Source organism: Erithacus rubecula (assembly GCF_903797595.1).
Source record: "Erithacus rubecula genome assembly, chromosome: 24".
Lineage (NCBI taxonomy): Eukaryota > Metazoa > Chordata > Aves > Passeriformes > Muscicapidae > Erithacus > Erithacus rubecula.
This window is the reverse complement of record NC_136676.1, coordinates 5659551-5679645: the sequence shown is the minus strand read 5'-3', so window position 1 is coordinate 5679645 and position 20095 is coordinate 5659551. Positions and strand designations below refer to the sequence as shown.

Sequence of the window (20095 nt, the reverse complement as noted above, 5' to 3'; positions counted from 1 at the left end):
TCTTGGGGGCTGGACTTAAGTCCCTGGAGAAACATTGCAGGAAGAAATACAAGCCACAAAAATAAGTAGAGTGTAAATTAAACTGTTAGAAGGTAGAAAAGTGGATTTCTAGGAATGTTAATATTAGGGGGTTCGTGGCTAACATGGAGGATTTTGGGTGTGGTACTTCTTTTCCTCCTTCTTCTTCATGCCATCCATGTTGAATGCCAAGCCTGGCATTCTTTGGTTGGTCTGAGACAGAATTGGACAGTGTAATAAAATTGTTGTGTATTGGAAAGTAATTGTAAATATTAGGTACATAATTTAGAATATATAAGATAAGCCCTGCCCAGGGCCAAGGCATTCTGCCCTGGATTCCAAGCTGGACAGACTGCTGTCAGCTAGAGAAAGAATTTCCTAGATAAGGAACAAAACACAACCTTGAGAACCTCAGAGAACACCCTCCTCCAGTCTCTTCAGCAGCCATCAGGGAAAACCTGAATTTCAAACCACCTTTATGTCCTCTTGAGGGAATCTCAGAGTCAGGAGACCCCTCAGGCAGTGACACTGAGGGTTGGAGGAAGGCAGCTCTGAGTTCCCCTCATGCAGTCCAGATGGGGAACATGGAAACCAGCCCTGCTTGTGGGAAAGCAGGAATAGATCCTGCTGAATTTATAGCATGGAGCTTGACATAGTCAGACAACAATTCTGAGCTGTCTCTGATATTTTTATGAGCATTGTGCACTTCTTTCCTGACATGGGAAAGGTCATGAATCCAGAGCCAAGAGACTCCTGGGTTTAATTCATGCCCCAGAACCACAGCAATTCATTTCTGCCTGGTGGTATGGAAAATATGAGGAGAGCTGACCACAGACACCCCAGTTATCTGCACATGTTCAGCAGGGGGAGAGGGGAGATGGGGAAACTGTTACAAAGCCTGAACTGGATTTCTCTGTGCTGTTCTGTATCCATGGATATAAAGATCTGAAAATCAATGCAGGATAGGCCAAAAGTGCAGGGATAATTTAATTCACTGGAAAATCAGCATAGATTTTAAAAATTATTAAATTTGAAATGATCAGAATAAGTGAAACTACTCATTCCTCCTTTTTAGTTGTTGGTGCTTGGAAAAGCCCAGTGCACTGCCCCTCCATCCTGCTCCTCACCAAACCACCAGGAGATGATGGCTCAAAGTCCTGCAAGCCCTAAAGAGGGACCTGTGCATGTCATTCCCAATATTATTTACAGTAACATCATCTCTAAATGCTGTAGATTCCTTCACATCTAATTTTACTTGCCTTGACTGACATGCTTTGGTCATTTAAGTCAGTGGAATATGTGACTTGACTTCAAATTATTTGGAATCATGCACATCAAAATTTGGCTCTTTAAATAGCTGTCAGTTATGGCCCCTGCAGCAGCTGCTCTGTGGAGCCTTCAGCTTTTCTTCCTTTTCACTCCCTGGAGAAGTGAATACCCATTTCTCTGATTTGTAGGGATTATCACCAGGTAGGGTCAGTCTGAGGCACTCTTGGCCCTGGAATGTAAAATTTGAACCCATTATTTACCTAAAGGCAAAAAGAGTCTTTGCTTGCTTCCAAAAAGTTGCACTTCCAAGTTTTAAGTACAAGGTTTAAGACTTTTATTTAGATTTTGATGCAAATGAGAGCAGAGGCTCAGAAGCTGCTTCTGTTGACAGAGTGTATTTCTCAATTTCTTTTAGCTGCAGGCTTCTGGCTTCTTGGGAAATGTGGAGCTGAATGTTGGGACTGCCATTGCCTGCTACTTAGCACAAGAGGGAGCAGATATTAATTATGCAAATCATCGAGGAAAGTCTCCTTTGGACCTCATTACAGATGGAAGGATTGTCCAGATTGTCAAAGACTTCTCACAGAAATTCAGGTAATGAGCAGAGCAGAGTCTTCCCCAGCCCTGGGGTCTGAGGAGGGATGGAGAATCTCTGAGACCCTCTGGATGTCACCCTGAGCAGTGCTGTTTGTTCTGGAGGGGTGGTGGGAGGGTGTGTGCTGACTTTGGGAGGAGCAGATTAATGAGGCTCTGTGCAAACTCAGCCCCTTGGCAATCTGAGGAGCCTCTGAGGCCAAGAGCAGCTTTGCAGAATAATCCTGGGTTCTGTTTTACTTTCATTTGACTCCTCACTGACAGATATTTAAAGAGAGTGCAACAGAAGAGTGGGCACCAAAACCCACAGGATTTATTCCAGGGCCAGATAAACACTTGTTTTGAAAGTGATAAGAGAAATAGCTGAGAAAATGCCAAGGGGAGAGTAGAGCAAGTCAAAGCTGGCTTTATCTCAGGTTCTGAGAAGGATTTGTTTGCATTTGGACTTTGCAAACATGAAAGCAGAGTTCTGTTTGGAGGAGGAGCCACCCAGCAGTGCTGTCATTGCCCTCTGCAAATGAGAGGTGAAAAGTGTCCCTTGAGCACCTTCCCCAGGAGCTCTGTCAGTGCAGTATGTGTTGGACTGAGGCTTTTTTCCCTAAAAATGTCATTTCTGTCAGGCTGACATTTCTCATTACTGCTTTCAGCAGATGGTTGTGCTGTTAGCTTGGTGTTACCTCCAAAGGAGCAGTTTCCATTTGTGTAAATATCAGAGATCCCTGCTTGGTGTTGGACACAAGTGATCAGGATCCCAGCTGAGCTTGTCCCAGCAGGGCAGGGAAGGTTCCCAGGTTTATCCACCTGAGCCTGTGCTGCTGTGTCTCCCTGAGGGATAACTCACTGCTGAAGGATTTTGTGGCTCACATTTCCTGCTGGCTGCTGCTTGCAGGGAACAGCAGATTTCTTCTGAGAGCTCAACCATCACCTGCAGCCTTCGCCGTGTGCACACCACGCCCAACACCATGACCAACCTCAGCGTGGCCAGCGTGGCAGTGCCCACAGAGTGCCTGGTCTGCTCAGAGCTGGCCTTGCTCATCCATTTCTTCCCATGCCAGCACAGTATTGTGTGTGAAGGTGAGTCCACATTGGTTTTTTTCCCCCTTTTTAAAATGTTTTTCTTCTCTGTTCCCCCCCTCAAGGCTCCCTCTTTGCCCTGTTAGAAATCCAGCCCTGCTTAGACACAGAGCTTTTGTGCTGTTTGTGTCCTGAAGCAACCCCAGCATGATTTCAGCATCTCAGACAGCCAAAGTTATCTCTGAAAAACACAGAATGTTCTGCCCACCTGCTGCTTGGGACTCCAGGCAGCTTTGCTTGGGCTTAGAGATGCCTGGGTAATTCAGAGGGAAAGCCAGTTCTGCTGTCAGTGCTTTATCCCCCAGAAACCTCATGAGAAGGATTTCCCTCTCCTCTGGCTTTCACAACTCCTCATTCTTCAGGATTTCAGCTGATTTAAGGGCAGCCTGCTCAGACTTGTCAGCAAGTTCATCTCACAAGGCACAGTGTGACCACTGGGAGTTTGGTCAGAACTCTGTGCCAGAGCTTCATCCTCTTCCCCCAGAGCTGCAGCAGCTGCAGGGGCAGAGCAGGGAGGATTTAAAGGTGTTGTGTTTGCTCTGACCTGGGAAAGATTAAACAAGAGAGTAGGGCAGAGCTCAGAAAGCATGTGGTGACCTCATTCTGTGCAGAACAATCCCTTAATCACCCAGGGAGGCATCAGGTTGTTCAGATCTGATGTTCTTGAGTCTGTTGTGGGTTTCATTGACATCTCTCCTTGTGTCACCATGGCAGAATGCTCCAGGAGGATGAAGAAGTGCATCAAATGTCAAGTGACAATAACCAAAAAGCTGAAACAAGGTATGTCCTGGCTCTTCCTGCTGATCAGGGCTGTGGGGAGGGTTGGTTTGAGGAGCATCAGTGATTTTCAGTGAAATAAGAGGGTTTGTTTATTTTGGCTTTGTGTGTGTGTGCCTATTGCATTATCCAGCTTTAGAAACAAAAAAAGTGAATTTTAATAGATTTTCTCAGGTGTCCTAGGCCAAGCTCAAGCTGCATAGACAAGACAGAACATTTAAGGGAGTTTTTCCTGGGCCTGGCTTATTTTGTAAATTGAAATCAAACACCAGGTTCCTTAGTCTGGTTTCACATGGGGTGATTTAACATTGAAAATTCCTGAGGGAGGAAAAACTACATCTTGTGCAAACCTTACTTCTCCCTTGGCTGAGAAATCAGTGTCTGTGCAGGGCTGGCATGACCCAGCTATCCAAAGATCTCAGAGTGGAGTATTTCAATAAAGCTCTTCAGCCCAGTTTCAGACAGATTTGTCTCCTGCCCAGTGTCAGGAGGAGCTGTGATGTCAAGGCAGCAGCAGGGTTTGCTTTGCCATGGGATTGCTGCAAGTGGCCACTGAAGCCTTTTCCAGAGTGGTTGTGAGGGCTGAGATCACTCCCAGGGCACGTGAGGATTTAATTGCATGTCCTGCTGCTCATGACTGAGCATTCCTGGGCTTTTTTTGGAGTCAGGCTCCAGCCTTGTGATTTGATGCCTGGCAGAAGAGCAGGAATCAGTCCCATGGTGTTGGACATGCACAGCTGGCAGAGCCAGAGCTCCTCTTTGAAACTCCATCATGCCAAAAATATCACTTTTGACCTGACAAGTGGACAGGAGCATTTGTCTGTGCTGCAGACTGGCAGCAAATAATGATGGGAATTCCAAATAAGACATTTGCAGGCAAATTGCCAGTGGAGGAGGAGCATCAAGGTCTCTGAAATACCAGCAGGATTTCCCTGGCAGTGATGTCTTCAGTGCTTGCCTTTGACAAACTCCCTGTCCCCAAGGACAGGATTTGAAACCACTTCTTGTACTGATGTGCAGCTAATTCCAGAACACTGAGGAAAGGGACAGCTGTAGTGAGGTGTAAAGCTGCCTAATCAGTGATGCAGGAGCAGAAGATGAGCAGTGAGAGCTGCACTGAGCTGAAACCAGGAGAATATTTACCCAAAGTCCAGTTATCCAGGATTTGGGATTCTTTTATTTCACAGAGTCAACCAAATGACCAATTTATATAAAAATCAACACAAGTGATTCAGATAATTTCTTCTTATGTGACTATGTGTGTCCTGAAAGACACACACACATTCCTTAGACATTTCTGAGCCAGAAATTGGAGTCCCAAGTGTCACCAGGAGGTTGAGAGAACACAGTGCCCTGTAAGGATTCCTGGATTAGCAAGGCAGAATATCACAACCAGGTTTGGATGTTTTCACTCTAAGGGAGCAGCATATTCCAAAGCACCAAGGCAGGAATCACAGACAGGATTTAAAAAAACCACCAAACCATCCCAAACACACACAAACCACGGAGCAAACAAGCAGAGGGAAGTGTGCAAAGAGGGATTTGGTTTGGGAGGTGCAGTGTGGGTGGGATGGTGCTGCTGAGCCCTGGCTGTGCCCACAGACAGCACGGAGGTGCAGTGCAGCCCCAGCTGCGAGGGCACGGAGCAGAGGAAGCTGATGGAGGAGCTGCAGAGCCGCTACCGGCAGATGGAGGAGAGGATCACCTGCCCCATCTGCATCGACGACCAGATCAAACTGGTGTTCCAGTGCGGGCACGGCTCCTGCCCCGACTGCAGCACGGCCCTGACCGTCTGCCCCATCTGCCGGCAGGCCATCCGCGAGAGGATCCCCATCTTCGTGTGAGGGTAACGCGGGAGCCCATCTTGTGTGAGGGGAAACAGGGGATTGTGTGAGGGCAGCACGGGGATTGTGTGAGGGGAGCACGGGAATTGTGTGAGGGGAGCACGGGGATTGTGTGAGGGGAAACAGGGGATTGTGTGAGGGGAAACAGGGGATTGTGTGAGGGCAGCACGGGGATTGTGTGAGGGGAACCCGGGGATTGTGTGAGGGGAGCACGGGGATTGTGTGAGGGGAGCACGGGGAGTGTGTGAGGGGAACCCAGGAGCCCATTTGTGTGAGGGGAAACAGGGGATTGTGTGAGGGGAACCCGGGGATTGTGTGAGGGGAAACAGGGGATTGTGTGAGGGGAACCCGGGAGCCCATTTGTGTGAGGGGAGCACGGGGAGCCCATCTTGTGTGAGGGGAACACGGGATGGTGTGAGGGGAACACGGGGATTGTGTGAGTGGAACCTGGGGAGCCCATCTTGTGTGAGGGGAACATGGGATGGTGTGAGGGGAACATGGGGAGCCCATCTTGTGTGAGGGGAACACAGGGATTGTGTGAGGGGAGCATGGGGAGCCCATCTTGTGTGAAGGGAACACAGGGAGCCCATCTTGTGTGAGGGGAACACAGGGTGCCCATCTTGTGTGAGGGGAACCCGGGAAGCCCATCTTGTGTGAGGGGAACCCGGGAAGCCCATCTTGTGTGAGGGGAACACAGGGAGCCCATCTTGTGTGAGGGGAACCCGGGAAGCCCATCTTGTGTGAGGGGAACACAGGGAGCCCATCTTGTGTGAGGGGAACCCGGGAAGCCCATCTTGTGTGAGGGGAACACAGGGAGCCCATCTTGTGTGAGGGGAACATGGGATGGTGTGAGGGGAACACAGGGAGCCCATCTTCTGTGAGGGGAACATGGGATGGTGTGAGGGGAACCCACAGAGGATCCCCATCTTCTGTGAGGGAAACCCGCGGGATCCCCATCTTTGTATGAGGGTAACCCAGGGAGAACATCTTCTGTGAGGGGAACCATAGGGGATCCCTATCTTTGTGTGAGGGTAACCCAGGGGATTGTGTGAGGGGAACCCACAGGGGATCCCCACCTTTGTGTGAGGGTGTAACCCCAGAGAGGATCCCCATCTTTGTCTGAGGATGCCTCACTCTCCGACAGGATCCCCATCTTCATCTGGCGCTGCTTCATCCCCTGAGAAGATCCTGATCTTTGTCTGAGGATGCTTCACCCCTCAAGAGGATCCTGCTCTTCATCTGGGGCTGCTTCACCTCCCGGCAGGATCCTGATCTTCATCTGAGGATGCCTCACTCCCCGAGGGGATCCCCATCTTCGTGTGAGGATGCTTCGCTCCCTGAGAAGATCCCGATCTTTGTCTGCTCCCCCCAAGCCCCATCCCTCCTGTGTTCCCCTCCCTGGGGGGTTTGGCTCTCTGGAAAAAGGGGAGCACAGAAGGGATGTGCCAGGGGAGGAGGAGGATGAGGAAGAGGAGGAGACCCCTCTGGGGGTGTCCAGGGAAGGGACAGCCCCTCCCTCACCTGCGCTGCTCATCCACCGCCCGCACTGCAGAGCAGCAGGACAGACCCTGGGCTGCTGCAGAGGCTCCAGGACTCCATTCCCCAGGAGATCCCAGGATCAGCTCTGCCACGTGTCAGGGACAGGGAGCTGATGTCCCCAGACAGCCCCCTCTGTCCCTTGGGGCTCAGCAGCAGCAAACCTGGATGCCAGGAGCTCCTAAAGACAGAGCGTGTGCCTTAGAGAAAAAGTAGTGAACACTGATTGGAGAAAATCTGTTACAACAAATATTTCTGACCTCTAAGTGACACTCTTCTTCTTCTTCCATATTTTTTTTTTTTTTTTTTCTGGCAGAGCCGTGTGTTCAGAGACTCCTGAGCTTTCTATCCATAATGCCAAAGGCAGGTGTTAAATACTCCAATCAAAGTGTAAAGAAAATAAATAGTAATAATTAAGATACGAGGGGGAGGAGAAAAAAAAAAAAAAAAGGGATTTCATTTTTGTTTCTTTGTTTTGCAGCAAAACTTAATAAAATAAAAATATATATTTTCCTGAGCATTAAAAATGAATGTACAAACAGTAGCTGCACTATGGATCCAGCTGTATTGTTTTCCAGCTGAGTGAAGAACTATTATCCACTGAATCATCCTGTAAAGTACATTTTGGTGGCAGTGTGGCTGTTTGTCTGGGGGTGATGATGCCCAAACCTCCTGTTTGTTACGTATTGGAAGCAATATTTAAACAAAAGAAAACAAAATTCCCGTGTTCCTCTGCTCCCTTTGTTCTTTAGCAAAGAGCTGGCAAATCTTCCAAAGAAATGTTGGAATGTGTGGTGGTTATGGGAATATTTATTGTTTATAACCCTGTGGTGTATTGAGTTATTTGAGCAATCTTGACTTTTAGAGATAGTGTTTATCAAAATATTCACTTGAGTTTGTTACAGTTTCAATAGTTGTTTTTTTAAAGTGGATCAGATTTAACTCATTAATTGTTTGGCTCATACTCAACACCCAAATAAGCTAAAGCTGAATTTCAGAATCAGAGGTGCAGATTCTCATTATTTCCTAGAAGTCCATGCTGATGGGAATCCCTTTGGAATAATCCAGAAATTCCCCCAAAATCTTTGCAGATTTTGCAGCAAAACAAAAGTGCTCAAAAGTACAAATCTGAGCCAACTTTATCCTGTAAGAGCTGCTTTTATTGACCACTTTTTGGTGCAAGGGAATAATTTTGCAGGCTGTTTATTACCCCAGCCTCATGATAAGCTTTAAAACAACAAAAAAAATTGTTCACAAGCCTCTCCATAAATCCAGAATGTTGAAGGATATTTCACCATGTGTTGTGTTTGTGCTGGCACAGGGAGAGGGGACAGAGGTGACCAAATGTTCAATATCTGTTGTGTAATTCTCATCTCTTATTCCAAAGGTGTCCTTTTATGCAGGAAAAACAACATGGAGCATCTGTTTAATTTTTTTTTAAATGGTTTCTTTGGGTGCTGAATGAAGAGAGATTTCCAAGTGATTATTTTCCCTAAAGGGAAAAAAAAAATTGCAGGAAGAGTGCAGCCTTTGACTTCCAAGCTGTGCAGCTGTTTCAGAAGACTGAAGTTGTTTAAAAATGATTATTTTTTTCTTTCCTGGCTAATGAAAAGAGATTTTGAAGGGAAGGAAGAGCTCCTCTCAAATGTTATGTTTTATCTTTTTGGAATTCAAGAGGTGGCAGAAGGCAGCAAGGTGCCCCTTTGTGCCAAGAATGTTTTTGGCAGGCTTTGCCCCCCAATCCAGGCTCAGCTCAGGCTTTGGAAGAGGGAAGAAAGCTCTGGTTTATCTTTTTTATTTTTCTTGATAAACATGCATCAAATCTGCTGTGAGATCCTGAGACAGGAGAGCTGAGGAAAGAAGATTTTCCTCCCCTTTTTGTCCTTTTCTGCACTTTTGCTGTTGGATTTCTTGCTGGTTATGGAACAGGTGAGCTGTTTCTGCTGCTGCAGGCAGGGAAGGAGGTGCCAGAGCAGGGGGAAATGCTCCTTTACAGGTAAATATCATCATTTTTTAATTGGTGTGGGTAATGAGCAGCTTCCTGCTGGAGTTTGTGACCAGCTGGGCTCCCAAAAATGAGATTTGGGTGGATTCTCTTCAAAGGAGCTCCTGGGGTTCTGCCCTCTCCTGGATGCAGCTCTGGGCCTTAGAAATTCCCAGGTTTTTCTGGTGTACAACTTCAATTTTAACACATTAACTCATCTCAGACTTGGTACTAAAGGTTTCTAAACCTTTTGCTTTGGAATTGTGGCCAAAACTCTGTTTTACAGACAAGTAAAACTGAGGTAGAAAAGAAGATTTTTCTTGCAAAGCAGAGTCAAGTGAAGAACCCATCTCTCCTTTGTGTTCCCACTAATCTGTGCTGCTCCCGGGATTTCAAAAGGATTGTCCCACTCACAAATGGATTAATAATATTAAAAATAGATTATTAATACATCCCACCAGAGAGCAGTGACAAAAATACCCCACCCAGAGAAGCAATTCTTAGTTCTGTGTGGATTCACTTTGTTATCTGTGTTTTGGGAAACTTTTCTCCTTTATTTCATCCCCAAATTTTTGCTCTCCGTGGTCAAGAGTGCAGGGCTGAGCTCCTGCCTGGGTCAGGCCAGTGCAGCACTTCTGTGAGCAGCAGGTCAAACTGACAGTTAAGCAAAATATTCCTTTTTCTCTGCCAGCTGGAGCTGTTTTCAGCTCATTTGTTATTCATCAGACCATGGATTTTTTTCTAGGAACATCAGCAGATGCTGATCACGAGGGGCTGCAGGGTAGAAAGTGGGAGAATTCTCTTTAGGCCCCAAACATTCCTGTCCTCCCCCTCCCTGGGGAGCATTGCTCCCTCTTTAGAGCACTCAAATCCTTTTTTTTTAGCCCATGACCCACAGAAAAAGCACAAATTTTCAATGCCATTCCCACAGGAACCATGCAGGAATGTTGGGTTGTTGCTTTTATTTTCTTTTCCCCCCAATTTGGGAGCTGAAGGCTGAAATCTCTTAATTGCTTTTTAAAGCAAGGGCTGTGTGAGGGTTTCCTGATTCCTTTCACATGGGCCAAGGAGGAGCTGAGCTGTGGTAAATCACATTCCTGCAGATGAAATCCTGATCCTGGTGCCCTGAGCCATCAGATTTTGGTCCTTCTCCTTTCCCCAAATCACAACAGGGGGAAGCTGATGGGGCTGTTTTGTTCCAATGATGAATTATTGGCTCTTATCCCTGAAAAAAATGAGATTTCATGAGAGGTGAAGCACTCAGCTCCACTCCCAGCACTGATGGTTGTTCTCTGTGTGGCATCTCTTAGCACAGGTTTTGCTGTAATATTTGTTGTCATAGATTGTTTTTGTGTTATTTTGAGGACTGGGCTGAAGCAGTGCCAGCATCCTGAGAAATGGAGCAGAGGTACTGGAAATTGTGCTGAAAATAACATTTCATGGAGGCTGAACAAAGGGAAGGAGAGAAATGCTAAGGATAATCCACAGAGGTTAAAAATACATATTTTTGAGCTAAAAGCTGCCCTGGGGAAGGGAACCATGTGTTGTGTGTTATGCACAGTTATGCTTTAAACCAAATATTTCAGCAGCTGAGTGAGAAGAGCAAAGGTGAGGTGATGGAAAGAGGGGAGTGCAATGATCCCACTGTGGGGTTTTCAGCTCCCTGCCCCATTTTTCCCTCCCTGCCCTGTTCCCTTTCCCCTCAGTGTCATGAGTTCCACTGCTCTGAGACACCAACCAGTGCCAGGAATGTTCCTGCTGCCCAAATACAGAGCACAGATCCTGCCTGAGTCCAACCCAAATATCTGCACTCCAGCACCTCTCCAGCTCAGCAGAGCTCCTGGGGAATGTTTCCAGCAGTGTCCCCGAGAGTTCTGTGCCCTGGTGGCTCCAGAGGGATTTTAGCACAGCAAGGAGTCCTGAGGCTCCCTCAGCTCCATGAGCTCTGTCTGGGATCCTGAGTGCTCTCCTCATCTGACTCTCACTGCCCTAAAAACCAAGGTTTGTCTTGGCCTCAGTGCTGAGCTGGTTTCTCAGCAAATATTTGGCTTCATCTGCAATCATTTTGAAAGCTCTCTGCAGCCAGGGGTTTGGTAGGGTTGGATGTGCTGAATTTCCATGTAGATGGCACAGTGCATGTGGGGAGAGAAAGCAAAGTGCTTTCCAAGAAACCCTGCTGTCCCTTCTGTTCCACCCAGGGTAAACCTGACAGGGGAGCAGGACCCTAAAATGTCACAGAGGTCGTGAATCAGCCCAGGATTCCCATTCAGCCAGCACAAGATAAAATAATCATGTGCAGTACGGTCTCTTCCCATTCAGAATGGTTCTGTGACTCATGGAAAAAGGGTTTTCTTGGCTGTGCTAACCCTTGGTAGCAGCATGGAGAAGTATTCAGGAGCAGTGAGGTCCTAAAAATGCACTTACTAAAGCTCTGTGCACTCAGCTGTGCTGAGATGGATTTAAAAAAATACACAGAAACTTTTACCTTCTTTACATTATGAAGTTCTTGGTCCCCCCCAGGCTGTGCTTGGGGGGTTTCAGGTTTGTGTCCTGCCAGATTCCACATCAGCCTGGGGCAGATCTCACCTGCCCAGAGCTGGGTCTGAGCTGTCAGGAGCAGGACAAAGCCCTGCCCCGGGCTGGGCGGGGGCACCGAGCTGTGCATCAATGAAAATCTCCCTGCAGCCCTGCCGGCTCCTCCTGGCTCGGGGAGAGGCACTTGGAGCTGTTCCGTGACTGAAACTCAATGTTCTTCCAGCTCTGGGTTTGATAACAATATTTTTCTTTCAAGCCAGTGCTGCCTTTTCTGGAGAAGAGCTCTTGGCTGGAGGTCTGGAGCCCCATCCCCAGGCAGGATTTTCCTTCAAGACTCCTCTCAATCAGCATTTCTGTTCTCATCTGCAGCTCTAAAACAATCTTGGAGGTATTGATGAGTTGAGTTTCTCCCTTCGTGCTGTGATTGCAGCTCAACCCACAAACAGGTTGCATCCCTTTGGAGCTCCAAGTGCAGGATTTTTTCAGTCATGCACAGGCACGTGGGAAGGAGGAACCATCCCTAGAAAGCTGCAGCCAGTTCCACAGCAGGGAGAGCCCTGGACCTGCCTTTGTGCTCTTCCTCCTGCTCCCAGCTTCCCTTTGTAATTCTAGCCATTGTTTCCCTGCCTGCTAATCCTTATCCCCTCCTTTTCCTGGGGTCTGAACCACTGCTTTGTGGTGGTTTGTCTTGGTGAGAACTGGAAAGGAAAATGTTCATGAAATTGTACACCCAGACTCACTGGCCTGATTTATCATGAGTTGTTTAAAAGCTCCAGGCCAGCTCTAGGCTGAAAATATATGAAACTAATAAAGTGTTGCAGGCATGATTATGAACTAGGGTGGAAAAAATTCCAATTAAAGCATTTTGCATTATTAAAATTGCAAGGCTTTTCTGAAAACTTTTGAATGCCTCAGATGCCCTCAAGGAATTTTTGCATGACCTTCCCCCTCCCTGGCATTTGCTGGTGGAACTGGGAGCTTGCAGAACTGGGGTTGAGTTCACCCCACCTTAGGACCAGACAGAAAAATGCAGTTATCTCTGAAAAGCTGAGGATTTCTGAGTGAGCTTTTTCAAAAAGTGCTGAATTGATTCGTGTCTGGAGCCTGGAGATGCCTCAAAGCTCCTCCCAGCTGAGGAGAAGCTGACAAACCCCCTGAGCCAAGTGGGGACCCAAACCCTGGAAACACTCCCTAACCCAAAGAACACCCAAAAGTGGCAGATCCCCTGCCCAGTTTGATGGAAGAGGGGCTGGTGTTTACTTTTGTGTGAGTTTGTTTCCCAAGCAGAGAGCCCTGCTCTCCCAAATCTCATTTTTCACCCTGAGGACAGCCCGTGACAAATGACGTGGAGCATCCCCAGTGACACATTCCAAGGGGGTGATGTTGCCCTTCTGGATTCCTTTGCTGCCCCCTCCCCCGGGGTTTTTTTGTTGTTTTTTTTTTTCATTACATAAAGCTGACAACTGCAGATTTGCCCTCTGTTGCTCACACAGTTAAAGAGAAGAGTTCATGTCCACCCCAGCTTGTTTCACTTTGCTGCTGTTCCTCAGCCAGCCCAAATTTCAGCTGCAGTAACACGATCCCACTTGGCAGAGCCCGAGAGAATCTTTGGCACATTGGAGAGAGGCTTAATGTAAAGTCTACTTTTTTTTTTTTTTCTTTCTTTCTTTCTTTTTAATTTTTTTTTTAATTTTTTTTAGAGCTTTTTGAAACTCCCCTGGTTGTGCACAGCTCTGGCAGTAGCTGCAGGGCTGCTGACAAACGCTCCAAATGTGAGCTCAAGGATTACAGATGCATTCTGTGCAGGGAATGTCTTGAGTGCCTGTCCCAAAAACTCCTCCAAAAACTCCTCGGGAACGAGATGGATCAGGCTGAGCAACTCTCTGCAGGCAGAAGGAAAAGCTCCCTGTCCCTGGACAAGAAGAGCAGTGGCTGGAGAGCCACGCTGGGGGTTTTGTGTCTCTTCCCTGTGCTGGCTTTGCTGGCACTTCTGGAATATCCAGCTGGAGCTGCAGTTCAGGAAATTCAGGTGAGGAAAAAGGATCTGATCCTCAAATGCCTGGGAGGGGAGAGGGGGGTGTCAAAGAGAGGTGCAGGTGTGTTCTGGTTAGAGGCAGAAATCTAAATATCTGAATGTCTAAATAGATAGATAAAATCTAACCTAAATAGACAAATATATCCAATAGGTCTATAGATATACAGATCTAAATGCATAAGTATCTAACTAGATAAATGTCTAAATATCTAATCTAAATAAATAAATATATCTAATAGGTCTGTAAATAAATAGATCTAAGTAGTTAAATAGATCTCAATAGATCTACAGCAAATAGATCTAAATAAATATCTAACTAGATAAATGTCTAAATACTTAATCTAAAGAGATCTCAATAGTAAAGAGATCTGTGGATAAAAAAATTCTCTAAATAGCTAAATCTCTAAATGGCTAAATCTCTAAATGGCTAATCTAACTAGATAAATTGATATAAAGAAATCTATAAATCTAGCTAGAACACTGGATCTATAGATAAAAAAAGCTCTAAATAATTGAACAACTGTAAAGCCAACAAGAAGTGTTGAGGGTGGTTTGAGCCCCTTTTTGTGAAGGATCCCACAGGATGATTGTGCACCCCAGTGGAATTGGGAGGCTGGAGCTGAGCTGAGCTGAGTGAGAGGCAAGCAGGGAGTTCTCAGGGACCTGGGGAGTTTTCCTTGGGAGTTCTCAGGAGTTTGGGGAGTTTTCCCTGGGAGTTTTTGGCTGTTCCTGGGGATTTTCTGCTTTCCCATCCTGGCTCAGGATTTCTGGGGCTGGGTTGAGCTTCCCAGGGCTCGTGGAGTCCCAAACTGGGACCTGCATGGCAGGAAAATGAACCCACAAACACCAGAGGTTTGTGTCCAAAAGGAGACAGAGGAGTCCTTTTGCTTTATTCCAATAAAGGGAGAGGCCATGGGCCATTCCCCTGGGGTCTCTCCAGTTTTTGGAGGACTCTCCTCCCTTTTTATCCCAATTTCCCTCTCTCTGTCCCCATGGGCTGAGGTACTTGAGAGCCACAGACTGCCCAAACACCTGATACCTGAGATTCCCCTCTAATGTCCAACCCTCCCTTTGCATTTTTAATTCTTATAGAATTCATAGTTTTCCCGATTGCTTCTTTCATCTACCAATACCCAGTTTCATTTATCAGCAAACCTACAGTTTGTTTGAAAAGGCAAATTTACAAATTTTTTCCATTCATCTATCAGTGGAATCCATCCCATTGTTGTTTTTATCTCTCAGTGCTGGTTTGATCCACCAGCAAGGGAAGGAAGGATGAGATGGGGTCAGGGTGGAGGGAGAGGGGCTGCCAGACAAGGGCAGGAGAAATTTCCAGCCTGTCCAAGCTGTGGAAAGCTGCTTGTGCTTCAGGCAGCACCCAGAGCTGTCACCTCAGGCCTCTTGTGACACAAGGGATGTGGCTTTTGGCCCCCAGGGCTCATTTCTGCCATCAGGAAGCTGCAGAGCTGCTGCTGCTGCCTGTGGATGGGATGAGAGGCTGCACAGAAGTGCCTTGGAGCCTCTGGAACCCAGAGATTTTCAGTGTCTGAGCCCCAAAAAGGGCAAACAGAGCTGGAAAACTTCCAAAATCCCACTCATGGCTCCCACTCATTTCCCTGCAGGCACTAAAAGGCTTTTCCAGCTCAGTCAGACGTGTCACAACATCCCATGGCTTTTGCTGTTCCATGCCTTAAAGGCACTCCAGGCTTTCCAGGGCTTCTGTTTACTTGGAAGGCATTTCAGAGCTCTCTGAAGGAGCTCCCTGCACAAAGACTTGCCTGTTTTAGTCATTTCTCCAGATTTCCATTGGTGAGGCTGGGGAGTGACAGTGAGGAGAAGAGGAAATGAAAACTTTCCAGGCAGAGCTGCAGCACTTGCTGTGGCCAGGAGGCTCCTGAGGCCTCAGTTCTGCTCTCCAGGAGGAGAGGAGCTGTTCTGGGATGGAGTAGGACTGGTCTCATCTCCTCAGGCAGAGCCCCTGGTGCTCCCCAGCCCTCAGTGTCCTTTCCATGGAGATTTTTATTCTACATGTGATGCTTTGGACTGACTGCCTAGAGCAGAGGATGGATAAAGTTAAGAAAATAAAATGGGGATTTATTAAAGGTCTTCAGTAGATCCACCTTGTGCAGTGAAAAACCCAGGATGGACAAAAACCCAATTGAGTTTTTCACACAATTCTAAATTTGATCCATTTACATATTCCATTTGCAGGGGTTAATCCTCCAATTACAGCTTCAGGTAATGAAGTCATATTCCCCCAGTTCTGTCCCCACAATTCACTTTTGTTTATCCTTTTTGGGGCCTGAGGCTGTAGGGTATCCTTGGATCTCAGGCTAGAGGAATTGTTTTGTCTGACAAAAAGTGAAAACCCTAGCTAACACTTTATGATGGAGTTTGGATTTACTGCACTCACTAATGCAGTAATTTTCACTGCATTCACTAATGCAGTGAAATAACACAGGATTTGAGAAACAGAAAGGCTAAAATCTGAAGGCATGAGCTGTGCTGCAGTGTCTCCCCCCTCCTGCAAACCCTGTTTTGTTTTCAAGGCAGATGTGCCAGGCCCAGCTGTGCTGCCCCCGGCGCGGAGCCGGCGCTACACCATCACCCCCGGCCACCTCAAGTGGGACCACTTCAACCTCACCTACAAGTAAGGCCTGGAACCAGCCCCAAAACTCATCCTGGGGCTGCATCTTCCTGCTCTGCCCAAAGGCTTTGGCTCCTGGCCCTGCTGAGCTGTGTGCCAGGGCAGGGAGAGCTGCTGAGGCCACCCCAGAGCAGGAGGGCTTTGACACCTCTCACTGCTCAGGGCACACCCAGCACAGCAGGGATCCCCCAGAAAATTGTGATTGAGGAGTAATTCTCTTATCCTGGTGGTTTTTTTTAAAGAGTTCTGTATGAAGGTGATCTCAGGATTTCTGTGTTTTCTGTGATTTTAGCAATCTCTGTCCCTTTCTCTTTGGGAAAAGGCTGCTGATAAAAAAACAATAAAAAGCCCTCAGGGATAATCCTGTGGTGAGGGAAGGCTCTGCTCCTTCTCTTTCTGCTCATCCCAAAGAGGCTCAGCCTCATCAGAGCCTTCAGTGCCCAGCTTTGCCCCCATGAACAGCCTGCCTTGATCCAAAACCTTCTGCTCCCTTTGGGGTGTGCTGGGACGAGGGGAGAACATAACCAGCACAGCTAAAAACCACAGAAAACATCCCCAGGGGACAGAGAATGTGCCCAGCTTCTCCCAGTTGCTCCACTGGAGGCAATTCCCTGAATGCAGAAGCAGGTGAGTTCCTGGGAGCCACCTGTGCATTTCCATGGCACACAGGGCCAGCCTGCACCACCCCTTGCCCCACACTTTCCCCTCTGGCCTAAGTAAAAACCTCTTTTGAGTCTCTATCCTAAGTGAGTAGAAGTTTTTTCAAAGGAAATAACTTCTTTTCCTATAGATTTTTTTTTTTTCAAAAGAAAGAACTTTTTTCCCTGTAAATTTTTTTTTCCAAGGAAAAAACTTGTTTTCCGATGAAAGCTTGTAATTCTTTAAAAACTCTTTTTAAAAAATCTCTTTTAAAAACTCTTTCATTTTCTTTTTGGTACTCTTTTCATATTTTTTTGGTACTCTTTTCATATTCTTTTTTGAACTCTTTTCATATTCTTTTTGGTACTCTTTTCATATTCTTTTTGGAACTCTCTGCCTGAGAATATTCCACAGCAGTGTGTGCACATCCATTGGAGCCCAAGGGTCAGGAATAAGAATTCCCTGCTGCTGGAATGCAGATCTTCCTCCTTCCAGCAACACTGCACAGCAGCCTGGGATAGAGCAGGACAAAAACATTTTGAGAACTGTTTGAGAGGAGAACCTGTGCTGGAGAGCAGGAACAAAATCTGCACTTAGTCCAGAATGTGATGATAATGCTCTCCAGGAGGAGAGGAGCTGTTCTGGGATGGAGCAGGACTGGTCTCATCTCCTCAGGCAGAGCCCCTGGTGCTCCCCAGCCCTCAGTGTCCTTTCCATGGAGATTTTTATTCTACATGTGATGCTTTGGACTGACTGCCTAGAGCAGAGGATGGATAAAGTTAAGAAAATAAAATGGGGATTTATTAAAGGTCTTCAGTAGATCCACCTTGTGCAGTGAAAAACCCAGGATGGACAAAAACCCAATTGAGTTTTTCACACAATTCTAAATTTGATCCATTTACATATTCCATTTGCAGGGGTTAATCCTCCAATTACAGCTTCAGGTAATGAAGTCATATTCCCCCAGTTCTGTCCCCACAATTCACTTTTGTTTATCCTTTTTGGGGCCTGAGGCTGTAGGGTATCCTTGGATCTCAGGCTAGAGGAATTGTTTTGTCTGACAAAAAGTGAAAACCCTAGCTAACACTTTATGATGGAGTTTGGATTTACTGCACTCACCAATGCAGTAATTTTCACTGCATTCACTAATGCAGTGAAATAACACAGGATTGGAGAAACAGAAAGGCTAAAATCTGAAGGCATGAGCTGTGCTGCAGTGTCTCCCCCCTCCTGCAAACCCTGTTTTGTTTTCAAGGCAGATGTGCCAGGCGATTATTAAATATTGACAACACCCAGCTCCAGATTTCAAAGCTGTTGCAGTGGATGCGTGCGGGGAGGGAGGGTTTGCCGAGGGTGTCCGTGTGTCCGTGTGTCCGTGTGTCCTGCAGGATCCTGTCCTTCCCCAGGAACCTGCTGAGCGCGCGGGACACGCGCCGGGGGCTGGCGGCCGCTTTCCGCATGTGGAGCGAGGTGTCCCCGTTCAGCTTCAGGGAGGTGCCCCGGCACCTCCCCAGCGACCTCCGCATCGGTGAGTGCCCCCCGAGCCTGCTGGGGCTGGGCTGGGCCATTCCAGCTGCTCCATGGCAGGCAGCAGAGCCCTCCCGGCATGGGATAAGGTTTGGGGGGTCCTCTGCCTTTAGCCAGGCAAAGAAAAACTCCTTTTGTCTGCTCAAGGAAATATTAAGGTCATAATTAATACTTCTGTGAATCTGGGGTTTGACAAGAACGAAGCCTCAGATTCTGCTGGGGATGGGATCCCACAGTGGGGAATGCCATGGGAGACTAAGAACTTACAGGTGGAAAAAGCCACAGGAAAATAAGAATCCACAGTGGGGAAAAAGCCAGAGAGAATAAGAATTCCACAGTGGGGAAAGCCACAGGAGAATAAGAATTCACAATGGGGAAAGCCACAGGAGAATAAGAAGCCACAGGTGGGGAAGTCACAGGAAAATAAGAATCCACAGGTGGAAAAAGCCACAGGAGAATAAGAAGCCACAGGTGGGGGAAGTCACAGGAAAATAAGAATCCACAGATGGGGAAAGCTACAGGAGAATAAGAATCCACAGGTGGGGAAAGTCACAGGAAAATAAGAATCCACAGATGGGGAAAGCTACAGGAGAATAAGAATCCACAGGTGGAAAAAGCCACAGGAGAATAAGAATCCACAGGTGGGGAAAGCTACAGGAGAATAAGAATCCACAGGTGGAAAAAGCCACAGGAGAATAAGAATCCATAGATTTTTACCCCACAGATGGGGAGCTGAGTGTTGGAAATGGGGTGACACAGCCAGGGTCACACAGAGCCACAGAGCAGGTGAGGGATTCTGGTTTTTGGTGGTTCAGTCTCCCTTTTGTTGATCCCATTGGAGCAGTCACTGCTCCATCCCTTCCCTCTTCCACAGCCCTGGAGCTGTTCTGAATTTCCTGGGGATTAGAACAGCTCAGTGCTGAGGTGTTTTCTGCTCAATCCCCAGTCAGTTCTTCCTGGATTTCTGAGGGTGAGGCACAGATTCATGTGCCTGGTGCTCAGGACATGAGGGGGCTCCCAGGCTCTGTCCTGTCCTGTCCTGCCACCACTGGCACCTCCAGGTGCCCAATTCCAGGGATTCAGGATCCACTGTGATCCTGCTGCAGCTCTGCCTCCACTGCTTATTCATGTTCAAAATGAACAATCTGGGGGTTCTCAGCTCTGTCCAGACTCTCTCTCAAAAGGATAATTTCCACTTGGTGTTGCAAGAGGAGCTCAGCATTCCCTGCTGGAAAACAAATCCATTTGTGTCCCTTGGGAACAGCTCTGAATGCGGGGTCAGCACGGAGTCCTGACAACTGCTCTGCATTTCTCTTTCCTTTTGTGACCCTGGAGGCTGGGACACACCTGGGATCCCTCAGAGACCTTTCCAGTGCCCCAGGGGGTTCCTGGGCAGGCTGATCCTGCTGGATAACCCTGAGCCTGCTGCTTTCTGCACAGGTTTCTACTCCATCAACCACACAGACTGCCTGGAGTCTCTGACCCACCACTGCTTCGATGGCACCACGGGGGAGCTGGCCCACGCCTTCTTCCCACCCCACGGGGAAATCCACTTCGATGACCACGAGTACTGGATCCTGGGCAACACCAGGTTCAGCTGGAAGAAAGGTAACAGT

At 47.4% G+C, this 20095-nt stretch overlaps 1 protein-coding gene across 1 annotated transcript in view; it reads left to right on the top strand.

Annotated features, from left to right (window-relative positions):
• Positions 1 to 20095, top strand: part of LOC306812110 (E3 ubiquitin-protein ligase MIB2) — a 59992-nt gene that overhangs the window by 35863 nt on the left and 4034 nt on the right. The window contains exons 16-22 of the mRNA XM_079326387.1: positions 1703 to 1881; positions 2771 to 2955; positions 3670 to 3735; positions 13332 to 13660; positions 16216 to 16316; positions 18341 to 18480; positions 19920 to 20087. Of these exons, the coding sequence (XP_079182513.1) occupies positions 1703 to 1881; positions 2771 to 2955; positions 3670 to 3735; positions 13332 to 13660; positions 16216 to 16316; positions 18341 to 18480; positions 19920 to 20087 (1168 nt within the window). The remainder of the gene's footprint in view (positions 1 to 1702; positions 1882 to 2770; positions 2956 to 3669; positions 3736 to 13331; positions 13661 to 16215; positions 16317 to 18340; positions 18481 to 19919; positions 20088 to 20095) is intronic.